Consider the following 16,822-nt stretch of genomic DNA (forward strand, 5'->3'; position numbering starts at 1 on the left):
GCCGTTGTAACTTCGGTCGTTAAATGAACTGTCGTAAATCAAGGACTGCCCGTATAGGGAATCAGGCAGAAATGATGCTATTTATCCATGGCACACATATATCAGTGCTTAGAAAGACTCTTTTATTTTTGGGTCATGTTTTAGGACGGGAAACCAACATCCGGTGCTCGATTCCACCTCCTGGCATTTAACAGATACTCTGCCCCTGTACAGGGAGGCTCCATTTAACCTCTAAATGCCCTGCTATTCTGTACTTGCAAAATTCTCAGCTTGCTAGGCCACCCGAAGTTTTTGGAAATCATTTATGGAAATATTAGGGACCGGTATGTAACCACTGTGATATCAAATAAATCTGTTAAGATGTTTTGTTCTAATCCAGGTCTAACTCCCATTTCTCCAACTGTTTTGTACCATCTTCCCACTTCATTCAGGTCTGGGGGCTTCAAGGTGTGTGTGTGTGTGTGGTTCCCCCCCCCCAATACTTTATTTTCCCAATCATCGCACATTTAATCTTGCAGGTCCCTTACAGACAAGAAGTGTCCATTTCTGAAATTTAATTTCTAGCGATGTCAAGGCGGCCACTGAATTCTGACCGTCTCAGCAACTTAATCCAAAGCTCACAAACAGACATCAGAATAATTAAATGAAAGTTTGCCAGAACCATAGATCAAAAAAATTGGAATTAACCTTATGCGGATTTGATCAGTTGCCTTTCAAATGCTCAGAGGTTACCTTTCCACCTGAACCCTCCCCCCCCCCCCCGGCAAACAAGTATAATAGCAATAACAAAAATAAAGAGAGTCAGCATCAAGCAAATAAAACCCAACCATCGTACCAGTATGCACCGTGATTTAATTAAATTAAAAAGGAGACTAAACGGTTTCCAGCGCACGCTTTCTGAAAGACCAACTTCTCTACACTTAGCTTAAAAAAAAATAAAACTTTTTCAGCCGGTATTTACACAGCTTCCCCTCCCCTCCCCTGTTCTTTAAATATTTCACCATTTTTTTTTTTTTAAACCCAAGGAAAAGAGGAGAATAGGAAAAGGGCTTGAGTTAGGTCCACACGTACATCCGATGCAACGTAGTGGATTTTTCTGTGCAAATGGCGAGTGGCGTCACCTGGACAGCTCTTGACGGGAAAGCTAAGAGCATCTTAAATTTATTCTTGCAAGCCGAACCATTTGCAAGGATTTAAAATGTCAGACCGACACGGATGGTCTTGCGGTTTGTCCAGGATTATCGTCCTATCAATACCCACACGGTGCAGGTTTTAGCAGAAAAGTTGGGCCAAAGCCACCAACCCAGTGGTGGGATACAGCCGGTTCTGTCCAAATTGCACGAACTGGTAGCGGCGACTGCAGGAGGCTCCGCCCACCCGGATGTAATGTAATGTAATGCGTGACTGAGCATGTGCGGAAGGCCGTGCGCATTGCGTAGACGTGGCACGTGTGCTCACATTTGCGAACCGGGAGGGAAGGTAAGTGAATCCCACCTCCGCACCAACCCAATGCCAGTCGGAATGCTAGACTGCTAAACTGGCAAGGATTGGTGGCTTAGTCCCGACTTCTCCATGACAGATCCATTTCCCCCACCCCCTTTCTGTCCCCCCGATGAAAACTTCCTAAAATTGACCTCCAAAATATATCTTCCAAAGAAATACAGATATTTTAAAGACACCCTGAGATTCGAACAGATCCTGCAGATAAAACTCACATATTGTTGTCATTTTATGTCGGGGCAGGTGGAAAACTAGCTTTTCCAAAACCTAAGGTCTAAGGTGCTGAGATGTATCCTGACAAAAACACACTTTTGCACAAGAGCAGAAGTTGAGGCCAGCTGGCGAAGTGACAGTGCAAAGAGAAAGAAAGGGGGGCAAAAAAAAACAACAGATAGGGATTCCTTTGTTATCAAATACAGAATTTAGCAGAAAAATAAAATCTATCTTAGAGAACCGCCTCTGTCCATCTCTCTATAGATGCATACATAAAGAAATTTCTTCTGAACTTGGCTGAGTCTCTTGCCGTTAAACAGCACAAATGAGGTATTTTTTTGATGGGGGGGGGCTGTTGCCTGAGCTGGCAGCGACGTCCGATGTTGCCTTCCCACGAAACTGTATCACGGTGGATTTGTTTGTGTCACATAATCCCCCCTTTATTGCTTCTTGCCTCCGTGGCAGGTAAACCCTTAAATGTAAACTGGAGCATTTTGAGGGATCCCTCCGAGGGGGGAGGGGATAGGTGACCCTGGCCTGTTTCTCTTCCAGGATGAAGCGGGAACATCCCCAAAATGAGGACAGACGAGCGGTCACCAACTCCTTGTCCTGCCCGCCCTCTTGTTGACGGCTTCCCTCGATCCGATTCTTCGTTTTGCGTCTGGCTTCCAGCATTAACGGGAGGAGACGCCTGATCTGTCCTCAGCTTGTGGGGAGGGGGTTATTCCCCTGTGGGCCCCTGGGTCAGTGGGTCAGAGTCTGAACTGAAGAGCTCTTTGTACAGCGGGGGGAAAACCGCGTGGACGACCATGGGGTACATCTGGCGAAAGGAACGGAGCTTCTCCACATGCTGGGAACAGAGACTTCGCAACTTTCCTTTGGGTGGCAACTAGAAAGAGAAAGTGGGAGAGAATGAGATACTCTCACGTGGTCTGGCTCACCTGGAAGGTGCCCCATTGTAGGAGATGACGAGGCTGAGCCTGAGGGAGGGGTCCAACACGCCATCAGTCACGAGTCCCTGCGTGCCCGCAAGAGATCTAAGTCCAGCTCATCTTGAATGCCTTTCTTATCTCCCGCTCTTTTCCCTTAACCGTCAGTTGGCCAGATTCTTGTAGAGAACTCAAGCTTGCAATGAATCTTTACACTCATTTGAATTGCCTGAATCTCCTGATTTCTCTGGTGTTTGACACCCATCTGGGGTAAGATTCATGCCATGCCGGCTTGTCCTAGAGCATGGGTCGGCCACTTTAAACATTCAAAGAGCCATTTGGACCCATTTCACACAGAAAAGAAAACACCGGGAGCCACAAAGATCATAACTGAAAGCCCCCCTTTCAATTATGGAGCTGACTGGAAGTCCGCTTCCCCCACCATACAGTCTCCTCCTAGTGTTGTGGCTCCGTTGCCTGAGTCTGGGCTATCGACAGATGCAGACTCTGAGAGTGAGGAAGAGGAGTTGGCAAGGCCTCCCTCTCCAGGACCCTCCTCTCTGGCAATGCCTTCGGTGTCCGCCGAAGGGCAAGAGATAGGGCCGGGGCCAAGCACGTCCATGCAGCCACAGATGGACAGTGATGAGGGTAATGAGTCTTGGCTGGATCCACGCCAGCGTCGCAGAGATAAGCGCACGCAACAGAAGAAAAGGCGTGCCCGAGATTAGGCTGAGTCACTGGACCACACCCCACAGGATATAAAAGGGAGCGTGGTGGCCAGTCAAACCTTGTGACGAACAAAGCTGAAAGCTTCCATGCCATTCTGCATTGCCGGACTTTTTGCTATAGACTTTGCTGGATTATCTCTGGACTTGATTGACTCCGTAATTATTGAGCTGTTTCTTTTGATGTACCAGGAGTGGGGAGAAGTTATCTCTCCTCTTCGTAAATAATAAACTCTTGGCAGGCAGCCACTAGGTTGTTGCCAAGTTCCGTTATCATAAGGAAAAGGATTTTGCCGGCTGGTTTGGTCTTTAACTCTTGAGCGTCTGTTGGTGTGTGTGCGTGTGGTTGGGGACAGAACACCTAGCGCGGCGTCCTTTTTCCTCTACCTGTCCTAGCTGAAAGCCCTATCAACTGTGGAACTGAGTGGAAAGTCCGGCCCCTTGCTATAGAGCCTCCTCCTGGTGCGCCGTGCTTCCCCCCAAAACTAGAAGGTCCTCTCAAAACTGTGGTGCGGACTGGTGACAGGGAGCTGCAACAGAGGTATGAAAGAGCCACATGCGGCTCCAGAGCTGCAGGTTGCTGATCCCTATCCTAGAGAGATTCGTTACTGCTTTTTGAGCTATGGTTTCACCTAATCTGTACTTTTCTTCCCTAGGTGTAAAGCCTTGCTTTTCTCTATGTTAAATGTCATTTTGTTGGATAGGGCCCAGGGTTCAAGTCTGTCAAGATCCATTTGGTCCCTGAGCTTGTCTTTTGGGGTGCGGGCTGTTCCTGCCAGCAAATTGGATAAGCACCAGAAAGCAAGACGAGAAACAACCGACGGAAACTAATCAGGGAGAGAAGCAAGCTAGAACTAAGGAGAAATTTCAGTGAGAACAATTAACCAGTGGAACAGCCTGCCACCAGAAATTGTAAGTGCTTCATAACTGGAGGTTTTTACGAAAATATTGGAAAGCCATTTGTCCGAATTGATACAGCGTCTCCTATTTGAGCAGGGGGTTGGACTAGATGACCTCCAAGGTCCCTTCCAACTCTGTTCCTTCTCTATTTTTTCCTCCTCTGTTCGAAGCCCCGGCAGATACTCACCTTGGCCAAAATGCCTTCCCGGTGATTTTTCTGCAGCATCTGTTTGAAGGCCACTTCAAGGTTGTTTTGTAAGTAGGCCACCTTGCTTTTCTCTTGCAGCCATGGTCGATCTGCAAAACGGAGAGAGAAACCTGCTGGGGCCTCAGTCCGTTTGCAAAATCAATCTTTTAAGGAAATTTTCTCTTTATTCGAGCACAGCAACCGGATCCTGGCTCTTCGCGGTCAATACTGACCTTTGCCCCCCCAATCCCTCCCTTTCCGATCCCCAATTCTCTGCTTCTCATTGGCTATCTTCCAAGTCACTCTCCTGATTCCTTTCCCCGTCAGTTCACAGGAATGTTTCCCCCCTCCTCATCTCCAAGGAGACCGAATCTTCAAAGGGATTTAGCAGGCAAAAGTTCAGGCTTCATCCTCCCTTTTCTATGTCAGCGCTGAGATGCTGACACCGCCCTTCTCCGGAGACTCAGAGCGGCTTACAATGCGTTAAGCAATTATTAAATTTATAGGCCGCTTGTGTTCTGGATAAGGTGACTCTGGGCGGCTTAAAGGTAAAGGTTCTCCTCGCACATATGCGCTAGTCGTTCCCGACTCTAGGGGGCGTTGCTCATCTCCGTTTCAAAGCCGAAGAGCCAGCGCTGTCCGAAAACGTCTCCGTGGTCACGTGGCCAGCATGACTCAACGCCAAAGGCGCACGGAACGCTGTTCCCTTCCCACTAAAGGTGGTTCCTATTTTTCTACTTGCATTTTTTTTAAACGTGCTTTCGAACTGCTAGGTTGGTAGAAGCTGGGACAAGTCACGGGAGCTCACTCCGTTACGCCGCAGCAGGGATTCGAACCGCCGACCTTTCTGATCGACAAGCTCAGCGTCTTAGCCACTGAGCCACCGCCTCCCTACAGTTCGGCTTACAGATCGTAAAAAAGACCGAGAAGCAATTGGCACTTTAAAGCCGTGCAAATAAAAATCTTAAAAACCACGCAGAGCCCACAGACCCGAAGTTTCAGGGAGGCCGGATTCGGTCACGGCCTTCCTGGAGCAGCTGCTTGATTTTAAACGACGTCTTGACTGTTTAATTAAATCTTTTAAACTTTTCTCAGGCCTGCTATTATTAAGATGGTGCGGCGGCCGAGTCTTTTAATCCGTCTGTTCTTCAGAGACGGTTTAAATGGAGGGTTTGCAGCTTTGTACTTACCGTATTGTTATAGGATCAGCTGGCAAAACCAACCATCCATTTCCAGTTCTTGTGTAAAATCTTTTTGCTTTTTTTTGAGACGAGTGAAGAAGACATGAGACAATTGGAGAGGCAAATGTGTGGGGAAAGGCAAAAAAACAAAACAAAAAAAAAAACCCACCCCCTAAATTTTGTTTTCTCTTTGACTAAAAAAAGCTACAACCTCCTCAAACCCACAGCAATGAAGTGCAGTCAAAAGAACAAGAGGGCCAAATTTTAACTCCACAACCAGAAAAGCGTTGTCCTTACTTGCGTTGATCAACACCAGGGCAGTGAAAAGAGCAATCTCGTTCTCGGAGAAGTGGAGCGAACACAGGCTGTGTGTGAAGTCGAAGATGGAGTTGATCAGTTCGCTGCAACCTGAAGAAAGGAAGACTCGTGGTTCAAATCACGCTCCAAAGAGGAGGAGGGGGAGACAAAGAAAGAGACGTAGGAGAAGAGGTAGAGGAGAAGGAAGAAGAGGAGGAAGAGGAAGAAAAGGAGGAGAGGAAAATGAAGAGGAGACAGAGGAGGAAAGAGGAGGAGGAGGAAAAGAAGGAAGATAGGACAAGGAGAAGGAAGAGGAAGAGACAGAGAAGGAAAAAGAGAAGAGGAAGAAGAGCAGGAGGAGAAGAGCCGGAGGAAGAGGAAGAAGTGAGCACATGGAAGAGGAAGAGGAAGGATATAACAATTTAATGGGGAAGTTAGATGTATCTTGGAAACCAACTCCTGGAGTTGCAATCACCTCTCGCTGCCAGTTGATGTTCCTCAAGCCCACTCAAGTAGCAGGCCACCAAAACGTCTTGCAAGACCCCCTTCTACACCTTACTTTAGACCCCAACCTGAACCTACAGGGGATTCCGTCCTTCTTGATCCAGGTAGTAGGACGCTCTCGTTGTCAACTCGCCAAGCATTCCTGACCTGCTCTCAAGTTGCCATAGGCAGGGGGGATGGGAAAACCGAGCCTCGCAGCTGCATCGAGGAACTTAAATTTCAGCCAAAACAAAGCACATTCCAGCCGGCAACGTCAAGGTCATCTCCAGGGTGACCTACAGTAACCGGAGGGAGTGACTTCTACAACCCGCGAAATTGCTTCATTGGGGAATGTGACCGATGACACACCTTGGGGGGGGAGGGGGTAAGCAGGGTCAGAGCAAGGCACGAATTAAGTGAGGTCAGAGTTAGCCTCACTTGGTTCGTGCCGACATGAAGCTCCTAATAAATAACTGGATTTCTTTTAAAGTTTGGCTTGAGGCTCATGATTTAGTCAGGGCATCGGTCCGAATCCTGACACTCGTACCCAGAGATTTGAAGACTTCTGGGCCAGCATATTTGCCCTCAAAGAAGACCGTCCGGTTCTCAGAATTGAAGGCTCGGCACATCCTCACCAGAACGACCTCCATGGCACCTGAAGGTGGGGAGAAGATGACATTAGCCCGGCCAATCCCTCCTTTTTTGGGGAAAAAACTTTGGCCGAATTCCTCAGCTCAGAACGAAATGGGTACATTCTACACCCTTTGACGGCTGTTCTGGTCTCTCCCTGTCTTTGGGGCGGGAACAATTTTAGGAATTTTCTCGCACTTCTAATCCAATCAATCAGAAGCTCTCTAGTTGGCGAAAATTTTTCGAAAACATTACGAGCAAAGCCGAACGCAACGACGTAGGAAAAAAAAAAGAGAAAATGTGTGAATCTCAGCCACCCGGCATCAAGGCGGCCCTTAAAATCACACCATAAAAGGAAGTACTGTTTGCTCTCCACTGCGAAGGCAGTGGTGGAAACCGGACCCAGAAAGAGCCTTTGGGAACTGATTGTGGCATCGCACCCCCCTTACCTGCTTTGAGAAGCACGATCTGGTCGTTCTGGCAGAGGTCCATGAAGCCCCCCATTCGCTTGGCGAACTCCACCACGTACTGGATGGCTTCCGTGATGCGGCAGGCGCAACGTTCCCACATCTCCTCCATAGTCTTAATGGGAGGGAGGGAGAGAGAGAGAGAGAGAGAAAGAGAGGGAAGATGATGATGAAGAAGTTTGGGTGGATTGTGAGAAAACAGAGGGGAGTAAAGATTCAGAGGAACGAGCACTGAAGACGTTCCCTAGTTGGGTAATGAAATGTCTATAAGAAAACAGCCAAGTTTAGAGAGCACCAAGTACCCCACAGATGTCTCCTCCTCCTCCTCCTCCTCCTCCTCCTTGTAAATCCCACTCCCTTCTACCGCTGATGTTGCTATCTAACGTCTTAGTGAAACATCTGCAAGAAAACAACCCAGCTCAGAGAGCACCAAGGACCCCACAGTTCTCCTCCTTAAACAGAACTTTAAGATGGGGTCTTTCTCTCGGAGAATAGGTGGAACCCCATCTTACCTTCTTCTGGTAGCTCCCAATTTCTTCTCGGGTGAAGGTCTCCCACCTCAGCAACTGGAGGTCTTCCAAGCAGAGCTGACAGGTCTCCCGGTAGGACTTGAGGACATTCTGGGTCAAGTGCTCTGCAGCAGGAGGAAGACAACAAGATGGCCGCCTATCTGCAATCGGAACCCCACAGAAGCTGCCTTGTCTTCTGTTGCTTTCCCTAAGCCTGATTTTTGAGAGGTGGGCTCAAAACCCCATGTTTTGTCTTGGACTAGAGGACCTCCAAGGTCCCTTCCAACTCGATTATTCTGTATTCTGAGCAGGGGGTGGACTAGAAGACCTCCAAGGTCCCTTCCAACTCTTTGTTATTCTGCTGAAGAGTCCCATCGTCCACTTAACACTGCTTTTTCTTCCAGCCTTTCTGAAAACCTCCATTCACTCACCAATCTCCGTCAGCGAAGGGCGCGGGCACTCCAAGAAACTGGTGAAGCTCGGGTTGGCATAGAAGTCAAGGGTCTCGCTAGCTGCTGTCCGTTCCACTCTGCTGGCATTCAGGGACAGGAGGTCTGGTGACGCCTGCGTCTCCATAGCGTAATAGACGCTGGTCCTGGGTTCTACCTTGATGACTCCAGGACCATACCCTTTCTTGAAGAGGTCCTGCTGACCTTCACCCAGGAGGCTCTGCGCCTTGGGGAGTCCATTAGAGTAGGCCAAGGCCGCCGTCTCATCCGGAGACTGGCTAAAGCGGGTCTGTCCAGTGAGGAGAGCAGGGGAGCCTTCTCGGAGATCTAGAGAAGGGTCCAGCTTGAGTTGACCGTTGGCCATGCCCAAGGAGAAGGTGGAACTCTCTCCGCCTTGATGTTGTTGCTGCTGCAGCTGTTTCTGGACTTCGGCGTGGAGGCTGTCTCGTTGCTTCTTGGACATCCGGCCAAATTTGACCGCTGGAAGAGAAGACAAATTAGGGGACGGTTTTCTAGAGATAAAAATGATGCAGGACACTTAAAACATGAGCAATTTAAGTTTATTCAGTAGTCACTTGAAGCTCCTCAACATCTCCAACCTGGTTCTTTTCTCCTCCTTGTCCCATTTTGCAATGTGTCATCACCAAAATGAGGCAAGGGACAGAGGGAACATCCCCAAACCCGAGAGCACGATGTTGTGTTTAGAAATCCGGGAAAAACTTATGAGACTTGGGAACTGTTAAGATATTTAATTTAGTAGTTGGAACAGTAAACGGCCTAGAACACACAGTTGTGGTTGATTGGTGGGAGAGTGTGGGATCCTGCATGAGGCAATCTACGCTATGATTGGTTGCTGTGGGTGTAAAAGGGGAGTTTCTGTTTTTCCCGCTTTTTTCTTCTGTGTGCTCTGTTTATTGCTGTGCGATTTACCTCATGCGATTTACCTCACATAATTTACCTCAGAATGTTAGTGTGTTCCTGACTATCTTCTCTGTTGTCAATATGACTGATGTTAAATATGCTTATTTACATCAAATTACAAGTTTGTCTCAGCGTCTCTAACTTGGTTCGGACACCAGCTGCGCAATTCCCCGACAGGAACCCTCCCTGAGGTGCTTCTCAACGTGGGACTTACCGTCACGGGACATGCCGAGGCTGAGACATTTCTGCAGGCGACAGTGTTGGCAGCGGTTGCGACTGGTGCGGTCGATCAGACAGTTTTGTTGCCGAGTACAAGAATAGGTCACGTTCCCTTGCTGGCTGCGTCGGAAGAAGCCCTGGAGAGGAAGCCAAGAAGATGAACTGAGAAGATGGACCTTTAGTAGCTTTACTGGTGGCCAACAAAACTTTGTGAAGTCCAACAGCTCAGTGGTCCATTAGTGAAGAGAGCCAAAATTGGTTCAATAGAGATTTATGGGCATCTACTTCCCTGACCCCCGTATTCCCTCCCTGACTCCCACCCAGGAGAATCTTCTGCAAGGAAGAAGGAACAATTTTGGCAACACCCAAGATCCCAGCGATGGAGGAGACCGTTCCCCACCTTGCATCCTTCACAAGTGATGACCCCGTAGTGGATCCCGGAAGATTTGTCTCCGCAGATCTTGCAGGGGATCACTTCAATTTGGGCTGTGTGGGGAAAAGAAGACAAGAAGAGGTTGGAGAAGGAAGAGGAGCACGTGTGAAGCGATGGGAGAACCAGCACACAGACAAGCCATGTTCTGAAGGGATCAAACCAGGATCTGCAGATGATCCTTTTTCCTAATTGTTGGAGAAAGTCAACTACCAACATTAGACAGCCGTTCTCCAGCTCTTAGCCAAAAGACCTTGCAGTGCTCACCACAGTCCACCAGAGGGCAGCCTTACCCCACAATTGCTGTTAGCGCCTTTCACAAGACCCAAAAAAAATAGTTGGGGGCAAACACTCCTTTTAACTAACATCCTTCTCTTGCTAAGACATGCATCCCAGCAAAAATTGTGTGTAAATCTGAGACAGAGGCTGTGGAGGGAGGCAGCAGATCTACAATCCAGGCCAGGAAGATAGAAGGGCAGTACAGCTAGTCCCCGAGTTACAACAGTTCGTTTAGCGACCGTTCGAAATTACGACACTGAAAAAAGTGACTTATGACCAATTTTCACACTTATGACCGTTGCAGCATCCCTAGGGTCCTGTGATCAAAATTCAGATGCTCGGCAAGTGATTCATACTTATGACGTTGGCAGTGTCCCTGGGGGTCACGCGATCCCCTTTTGCGACCGTCCGACAAGCAAAGTCAACGGGGAAGCCAGATTCACTTAACAGCCGTGTTACTAACTATAACCGCTGCGGTGATTCGCTGAACAACTGTGGCAAGCGAGGTCATAAAATGGGGCAAAATGCACTCAACACGTCTCATTTAGCAACGGAAAGTTTTAGGCTCAATTGTGGTCATAAGTCAAGGACTACCTGTAGAGAACCTGGGTGGAAAATCCACCGGCATTTGGCTTGGATCTGTACGGCCTGCTCTTTGGAAAACAGACCGAGGAGCCTACCTCACAGATCCGAAGGCACTTTTTTCAGTGCCTTGGTGCCACCGGTCACTAAACGAATGGTTGTTAACTCGAGGACGACCGTACGTGCGCAATCTTCCATCCCCATCATCTCACCCGCCGCTATCTCCCTCCGATCTCCCCCCGTAATGACAAAATAACAAGCGGAAAGACAAGAGAGAGAAGGCATCACAAAACCACAACGACCAGATATTTTCTTCCCTTCGACTTCAAACGGCGATACTGGTAAGCCGAGCCTCGGGGAGCCGAGTTGAGTCAGCTTTTCAGTTACTCAGTCGATCCTCCTTGACGGAGCTGCCAGTAAGAAGTTACTCTCACTTTTAGCCAAAAAAAAAAAAAAAAATTAAAAAAAAAATTGGTCCTGCCGGTAAATTCGACTTTTCAACCTGAGGTCAACGGGGTGCTGCAAATCGAAATCGATGCACACACATACACACACACAAACGAGGGGTGTGTGTGGGAAAGTGAAGAGTACAGCGTGGTCTGGAATTGGTGTTTTTTTTTTCCACCCATGATTCCCCGTCCGGTTACGGAGTCGGTGCTGTCAACGAGGAAGAGGAGGGCAGGTCCAGTTGTGACAAGCGACACTCGTTCTCTGCCATCAACGTGGTTTTATTTCAGAGGGGTCTGTGTTTTGAAAGGGAGGGATGGGGGGGAGGACTCTGGGCCCCCGGGGGTCACGAAAAGGGGCTTTTAACCCAGGATGGCAAGTCTGGCTTACTCAGACATCGCAGGGTGGCCCCCTCAATCCTTTTCCTTGCATGACAGAGTGTTACCCTGTTTTCCCCGAAAATAAGACCTCCCCTGATAATAAGCCCAATTGGGCTTTTGAGTGCATGAGCTAAAATAAGCCTCCCAAAATAAGCCCTCCCTGAAAATATTTAAACGCAGAGCTGGAAATCAGGTAAGACAGCAAGAGGAACCCCATCTTGCTCCATGCGCCCCAAAATAATAAGACCTCCCCGAAAATAAGGCCAAGGGCTTATTTCAGGATTCAAAAAAAATATAAGACAGGGTCTTATTTTCGGGGAAACACGCGTAGTATTCCTGCACCAACGGCTTTGGAATTCTGCCTCTTTGCTGTTCTGAAATGGAATTTAGGGGTCCTTGGTGCTCCCCGAGCTTGGTGGCCTTCTTGCAGGCATTTTATGAACCAGCTAGGGAACATCATCAGGGCTAGGGGGGTTTGTGGAGTGGAGGAGGATTGTGGAGTTCTTGGTGCTCTCTGAGCTTGGTGGCCTTCTTGCAGATGAACCAGCTAGGGAACATCCTCAGTGCTAGAAGGGAGGGAGATTTGTGGAGAGGAGGAGGAGGAGGAGGAGGAGAAGGAAGTTGAGGAGGAGAAAAAGGAGAAGGGGAGGAAGAGGAGAATCTTTGGCTTGGACATCCTTTGGTTCTCGTGGCCCCGATTGTGGGGTCATGTCACTAGTCCCTGTGACAGTGAGGTTCTCGCTGGAGGTCAACTACCTGCAGACAAGACGTTCCCGCAGGGGTGTTATGTTTGCTCCTGGTTGCCAAATGCTGCCTAAACTCCCTCTCGTTCAAGGGGACGGTCGAAGGTCAACCCAGGCCAGGAAGACCTAACCTCCCACCCCTCCCACTCCCCATTTTGGGTTGTTGTTTTTCAAGGTGGGCCTTTCAACCTTCCCTTTTTCTGAACAAAAATCGGAGAGCTGCTCGGTGGCCTCCTTTGCACCTGTTTGCGAGCACAAAACCCCCAAACCACACCGTTCGACAAACGGCACCGGCACTCGAGATGGAACGCCTGTGTCGGAGGCCCCCCTCCTCCCCGACCCCCTTCCCTTCTCCCCCCCTCCCACCCCCACGGCACAGGGGTGCCCACAATAGGAGGAGAAGGAGGAAGATCCGTTGACACTTTCCCCACATGAATCAAACCGAAGAGCTGCGCAAGCTTTTGAGAGACGGGTACACAACTCCTCCGCCCCCAAGGATGAGTTACTCAGCTCTGTCGGATGCTGACAAAAGAAAAACTCAGGGGAGGTGCTTCCCCTCCCCCTCCACTTTTAAGAATGAACAAACTTGGTTATAACTGAGGGCACTTCCGGGGGTCTTCTTCCCTTGCAAAGAGAAGGAAAAATGGAGAATGCAGGAAACTGAATGAAAAAACTGAGGCGGGTTTTGAAGGATGAGCCGATCTGGAGGGAAAGCCGACGGGTTGCCAAGATGGCGATAAGACACAGGGCAGGCTCAAAGATTGGAAGAAGCAACATTGGGGGGCGGGGGGAAGAGACCCCCAACTTTCACGCCAAGGATGAGGCAGGGTGAGAAGCACAGAAAAATGGGGGTGGGGAGAAGGGCCGTAATCTGGTACCCGGCGTGATGGTGCTTCATCGTGAGAGTGATGGGGAGACATCACAAGGTTGCCAATGGTCCTTTTCTATGGAGGGAGTTTCGGCTTCTTCTTTAACATGATTGATGGAAGGAAGGAAGGAAGGGAAAGGGAAACAAGGAAGGAAGGAAGGGGGAAGAGAAGGAGGAAGGATGGAGTGGAGGAGGAAGGAAGGAGATGAAGAGAAAGGAAAGGAAGTGGAGAAGGAGGAAGAGAAGGAAGAAGGGAATAGAAGGAATTAGAGGGAGGAAGAGAAGGGAGGGAAGGAAAGGAAGAGGAGGGAGGGAGGGAAAAAGAAAAAAGAAGGGAGAAGAGGAAGGAAGAACAGAAGGAGGAAGAGAAGAAAGAAGGAAAGAAGGCAGAGGAAGTGAAGGAAGGAGGAGGGAGGGAGGAAGGGAAAGGAGAGAGGAAGGGAAGGGAAGGGAAGGAAGGCTCAGTCTCTATGCTATGCAGAACACAATATTCACAATCTCCATTCCCAGATGCTCCAATTTCTCCTGGGCAATTAAGTGCAAGAATTCCCACTTTCCTAATGAAACCAGTCCTGTAAATAGCCTCAGCCACTCCACCCACTCCAGGAGCTGAATTCATGCCTTCCACTTTCCCGGCTGGCTCATTTGGCAGCCGGGCTCCGGATCAGATTCCTACCTTCCTAGGGGGCCACTCTGGGACCCCCGACCCCCAAAATCACGCCCAGACAAAGGCCCTGGGAAGCTGTCCGAACATTCCCCCCGCCCCAGTAGCTTTTATGGTTTGAATGGGCCTTTCCTTTTTGTACACCCTGAACACAAACACAGAGAGACAGAGAGAGAGAGTGAGTGAGAGAGAGAGAGAGAGAAAGAGAGACAGAGAGAGACACAGAGAGAGTGAGTGAGTGAGAAAGAGAGAGAAAGAGAGACAGAGAGAGTGAGTGAGTGAGAAAGAGAGAAAGAAAAAGAGAGACAGAGAGAGACAGAGTGAGGGAGAAAGAGAAAGAAAAAGAGAGAGACAGAGTGAGACAGAGTGAGGGAGAAAGAGAGAGAAAGAAAAAGAGAGAGACAGAGACAGAGAAAGTGAGAGAGAAAAAGAGAGAAAGAGACACACAGACACACACACACACACACACACACACACACAGAGAATATGCCTGTTTCCAAAGGGATACTCATTTTTATTTTCCTGAGCATTTCCGTCCTTCCCTTTCCTTTTCCCTTTCCTTTTCTCCTTCCTTCCTCCTTCCCTCCATCTTTCCTTTTATCCTTCTCTTCATTCCTTCTCCTCTTTCTTTGGAAAGAGAGACTATTTATCCTTCCTTCCTTCCTTCCTTCCTTTCCTTCCTTCTTTCCTTCCTTCCTTCCCTTCCCCCCTCTCTCTTGTCCTTCTCTCCTTCCTCCTTTCCATTCGAAGCCAGCTGAAGCCGATAAAGATCTGAAGAAGCCTCCGTCCGCCTACCTAGGCCTCTCTGCCTCTCTGGTTTCGTGGCCCCGCCCTGCCTCCCAGGCCATCCAGAGGGCCAACCCCACCCAGAAGGCTTCTAAACCTCTCCGCCGTCCTTGCTGGGCGGGCACTGCCAAGCAACCAGTTCTAAAGTACCAATACTCAGCGCTGAATAAGCCTAGCGCTGATGATGTTACCTAGTTTGGTAATAAAATGTCTGCCAGAAAACCGCCAACCTCAGAGAGCACCACCGACCCCACAGTCCTCCTCCACTTTGCAAAATCCTCTTTCTTCCAGCATTGATGATGCCATCTAGCTTGGTAATGAGATGTCTACAAGCAAACAACCGAGGACCCCACAGCCACCTCTTCTCCTTCTTCACAAACCCTCCTAACCAGGGGTGAAATCCAGCAGGTTCTGGCGAACCCGTAGCGGAAATTTTGAGCAATTCGGAGAACCGGCAAATACCACCTCTGGCTGGTCCCAGAGTGAGGTGGGGATGGAGATTTTGCAATATCCTTCCCCCTGGAGTGGGAAGGGAATGGGGATTTTGCAGTATCCTTCCCCTGCCACACCCACCAAGCCACGCCCACAGAACTGGTAGTAAAAAAAAAATTGAATGTCACCACTGCTTCTAACACTGACGATGTTACCTAATTGGGTCACGAAACGTCTACAAGAAAACCACGCAGCTCAGACAACACCGAGGAAGCCCACAGACAGGTCCAAAGTCTTCGCTACCTCCCGTTTTCTGCCGTCACACAGAGAACATGGGAATGGGGTCAGCCTCTGGACAACTCTGCAAAGACCCGGATCTGGGTCCTTCAGAACATGGGAATTATTTATTTATTTATTTTATTTTATTAAATTTCTATACCGCCCTTCTCCCGAAGGACTCAGGGCGGTGAACAGCCACAAGATAAAACACATAAATACAAAAATTTAAAATAAAATAAAAACGAATTAAATAATTTGGCTGAACAAATTTAAAATTATCTCTGCCCTACCTGGACCACAAGTGCAAGAGACAGCTGGGGATCTTCCCCTGCTTCTCCCAATCACTCATTTCCTACCGAGGCCCCAAAACGACTCCATTTGCAAAGGACTAATCCCAAATAATAATAATAATAATAATAATAATAATAATAATAATAATAATAATAATAATAATAATAATAATAATAGTTAGAAAAAAGTATTAAAAAGCTCGGCTGAGCTGAGTCGCTTGTAGACCAGATGCCATCAATCAGAACTCAAAACTCATTTTATCACCGCAATTGGTCTCTTTGCCAATCGTCGAGAAGTTCGGTTTTGTTGCCAACAACTCCTGGGTTGAGTCACCCCCATCCGGCTGAAATTGCTGAGATCCAAACACCAACCATCCTTCTCCTACCCCCCATTTTCTTCTTCTTTTTTTTTAAACAATTTTTTTTTTATTTTTAAACAAAACATAAAATATCCATCATTCATTACAATTGCAGACCGTGTGTCAGTTGGTTACAAATCTTTTGTGCGTCATCCTCTATTCATCATTTACTAACTTTCTAATTTATTTATTTTTATTTTATTTATTTATTTGTTTTAATTTGTATACCGCCCTTCTCCAAAGACTCAGGGCGGTGAGCAGCCAGAATAAAACAGAACATACAAAATTTAAAAACAGTTTAAAAATAGTTAAATATTTTTGGCCGCAAATTAAAACAACCCAATTAAAATAAATTAAATTTAACCAAAACTGTGGGATCAAGCCAGCCCGGCTAGGCGACATAAATAAGTTTTCAGGGCCTGACAAAATTTCTCAAATAATTTCTCCTATTATCAATCTCATATCTTTATATTATTATTCTCATTGGTCGTTTATTTAACAACGGCGTTTTCGTCCCATAAAAATCCTTTTCATGTATTATATTATTACATTTATTTCATATTTCATTTCCATGTTTTATTATCTGGCCATTGATAAAATAAATCCCATATCATATAATACTGTTGATCTTCCTCTTCTCTGATTTCAAATGTCAATTTGCTCATTTCAGCAC

General features: G+C 47.9%; 1 protein-coding gene across 3 annotated transcripts in view; it reads right to left on the reverse strand.

The window, feature by feature from the left end:
* Positions 1 to 835: 835 nt before the first annotated feature.
* The window catches only part of RORC (RAR related orphan receptor C), a 41,242-nt gene continuing 25,255 nt past the window's right edge, over positions 836 to 16,822 (reverse strand). For 2 of the 3 annotated variants that reach the window (XM_034435679.3, XM_060694263.2), the window contains exons 3-11: positions 10,011 to 10,096; positions 9,606 to 9,747; positions 8,453 to 8,950; positions 8,025 to 8,146; positions 7,495 to 7,627; positions 6,963 to 7,070; positions 5,933 to 6,043; positions 4,455 to 4,564; positions 836 to 2,602 (exon numbers count right to left, since the gene is read on the reverse strand). In XM_034435679.3, coding sequence (XP_034291570.1) covers positions 2,435 to 2,602; positions 4,455 to 4,564; positions 5,933 to 6,043; positions 6,963 to 7,070; positions 7,495 to 7,627; positions 8,025 to 8,146; positions 8,453 to 8,950; positions 9,606 to 9,747; positions 10,011 to 10,096 — 1,478 coding nt within the window. In that variant the 3' untranslated portion in view covers positions 836 to 2,434. Of the gene's footprint in view, positions 2,603 to 4,454; positions 4,565 to 5,932; positions 6,044 to 6,962; positions 7,071 to 7,494; positions 7,628 to 8,024; positions 8,147 to 8,452; positions 8,951 to 9,605; positions 9,748 to 10,010; positions 10,289 to 16,822 lie in introns of those variants that run through there. The other variant, XM_034435678.3, reaches the window with a different exon arrangement.

The sequence above is a fragment of the Pantherophis guttatus genome, chromosome 18 (genome assembly GCF_059756535.1).
Source record: "Pantherophis guttatus breed Tessera chromosome 18, ASM5975653v1, whole genome shotgun sequence".
Classification (NCBI taxonomy): Eukaryota; Metazoa; Chordata; class Lepidosauria; order Squamata; family Colubridae; genus Pantherophis; species Pantherophis guttatus.